Below are 2413 nucleotides of genomic sequence, written 5' to 3' on the forward strand. Positions count from 1 at the left end.
AATATCTTAGATAAAAATTTATAGAAAACTGTATATATGTGTATATATATGTATATATATGTGCCACTACTTAAAATCATTTTTTAAAAATATACTGATAGCATATGTTTATTTTATGTTATAAAGTGCTTTATAGTCCCTATCTTTAGAGATTCCATATGAATACACAAATCTATAATTAACAGAGACATCAATGGAAAAATGTCAGAATCATAAAAAGTTGTAAAACAAAAATGTTTGTCAAATATTATTTATATTTATCACTTTCAACTGTTTTTAATTACAATATTTGGGAATATTCATATAACTTACTTGCCTGATTAAATTAAATGAGCTACTAGTTTTTGGAAGGAATAAGACAGATTTTAATCTATATTTTATTTTATTTTTATTTTGAAGCTATTTTCCATTTAATTATTGCGAAGTAGTCCAGAGAATTCTCACTTAATCTTTTACCTGTTACTGAATGTAAATGTGTTTATAATGTTGCATAATATACTTCATATTAACATTGCTGAGATATCATGAACAAAGTGCACGCTTCTTTATAATTCACTAGTTGAAAAACTTTTAACTGAAAAAGTACCCTTTTTCTGACAAAGAATTGAATTGAAGAGATAATGTTATATTTAGTTGACAAGTATTTTAGCCTGCTTTGATTGTTATTGACATTTATTGTTTAGTTGTTGTGTTGTAGTCTTTCATGACCTTGACAGTTTAAAAAAAAAGCTGATGAAATGTTTTGTGAAATAAGATTTGCCTTCTGATAAGGCTGTGATTTTAGATCCTTAAATAAAAAGTCACAGAGGTGATATTCTCTTCTGGTAATATCAACAAAATGTTCATTTGGATTACCTGATGAACATGAAATCTTCCAGGCTTCATTATTATAAACGTTTGTATTTTACTTTATTAAAGTGACCTGCTTAATGTGCTCTAAACCCAAGAGAAAGGAAATTGCCTCTTTTGTAGAATATTATATAAGTGGAAGTTTAAATCATTTTGGGGATTGTAAATGTCTATCTGAATAAATGAATCATTTTTTTAATGACTTTCTGTCTCAATTTCTCCCTGTCATATCAAATAAAAAGAAAGGAAGAAAATGGCTGCTGGGAGCCTTTTTGTCTTGAAGGCTCCAAGACCCTGTGAGAACCCTGTTAGTTGTAGGGTGGAAGCTGGAACTTTCCCAGCTTTGTTTCTATCAGGGATCTCTTATTACACTATTCTCAGAGTATAGTTTGTATTATTTTCATCTTTTATAAAATAAATGAGGCCAACTTAAAAATGCAGTATATAAAACATCTCAGAGAATGTTTTGAGTGCTTGAAAAGAATGTACCTTTTGCAGTTATTGAAAACTGTCTTTTTTTTTTTCCCTGCAAAAGATTTTTTTCTCATTTCATTCAAGGTTTGGAGAGAGGGTTCCAAAAAAAGGTGGCTGAAGACCTGCCTACAGGCACCAAGGAGAAATTCCAGATGAAATCTTGGACAAGGCTGGTGGGGGGAGGGAGCTGTCCCTCATTTCCTTAAAGGCTGCAGGGCTCTGGAGTCCCCTAGTCCTGCTTGAGGGTCACTCTTTTCCTTGCCCACCTCACTCTGGGGGCACTCCAATCTGCAGAGGTTAGTGAGGTGGTTATCTTCCTGATAGTTTTCACGTCTTCTAAGAAATGGCTCTCTGGGAAATGCAAATCCAGAAGAGCCAGGTTCAGGTTCTTCTGTGGCATCCTGCATTTTACCCTCACTCATCTTGTGATGGCTTCTGAATATCCTGAAAGAGGGCAGCCTGCGGCACTCTGATTTTGCATCTTGAAGAGATGCTTCTCACTCACTTTTCTCCTGGGACCAATTCGCAGAAGTGGCTATTGCCCTCCAGAGCAACATCTTCATGGTTGAGATAGAAGCCTAGAGAAATGCAGGTGTAGACCGCCCATATATACAAGTTGACCAGGCAGTTGACATACATCTCCACCCCAGAGGAGTAGTCCTGACCAATCTGGCAGCTCATGGTTGGCCAGCAGTAAGGATCTAGGCTCAAAAAGTGATTTTGGTTAGTCCCAGAAGATAGTACAAAAGATAGATGGTTTCGCACATTGTGACTGGAAAAAAGGCTGTAGAGTGGTAGGAAGCTGGTAGTAGGGGCGGTCCCAGGTCTGTTCTGTCCAAGCACTGTTGAAGCAAGAAACAAGTCCGCAGGACCTCCTAGTGCACTACTGAAAACTTCTCTGTCAGGTAGGTCAAATTGTTATGATATTCTTCAAATCTTATATACCGTTGATGATTTTTCTCTAGTTAAATCATGTTATAACAATGGATTTCTTAAAACTATGTAGTATTTCTTTGTGTATATATGGCACAACTTTTCTTTCTCTTCCTTTCTTTATTTTATTATTTTTTAATCTTTTAATTTAATTTAT

General features: G+C 34.9%; 1 protein-coding gene across 1 annotated transcript; it reads right to left on the reverse strand.

Annotated features, from left to right (window-relative positions):
- Positions 1-1517: 1517 nt before the first annotated feature.
- Positions 1518-2004, reverse strand: LOC132537994 (ferritin light chain-like). The gene is made up of 2 exons (XM_060189088.1): positions 1829-2004; positions 1518-1767 (listed from the first exon to the last, which is right to left on the reverse strand). The coding sequence occupies exons 1-2, from the start codon at positions 2002-2004 to the stop codon at positions 1518-1520; spliced, it is 426 nt and encodes a 141-aa protein (XP_060045071.1).
- Between the last annotated feature and the right edge of the window lie 409 nt (positions 2005-2413).

Source organism: Erinaceus europaeus, chromosome 1 (genome assembly GCF_950295315.1).
Source record: "Erinaceus europaeus chromosome 1, mEriEur2.1, whole genome shotgun sequence".
Lineage (NCBI taxonomy): Eukaryota > Metazoa > Chordata > Mammalia > Eulipotyphla > Erinaceidae > Erinaceus > Erinaceus europaeus.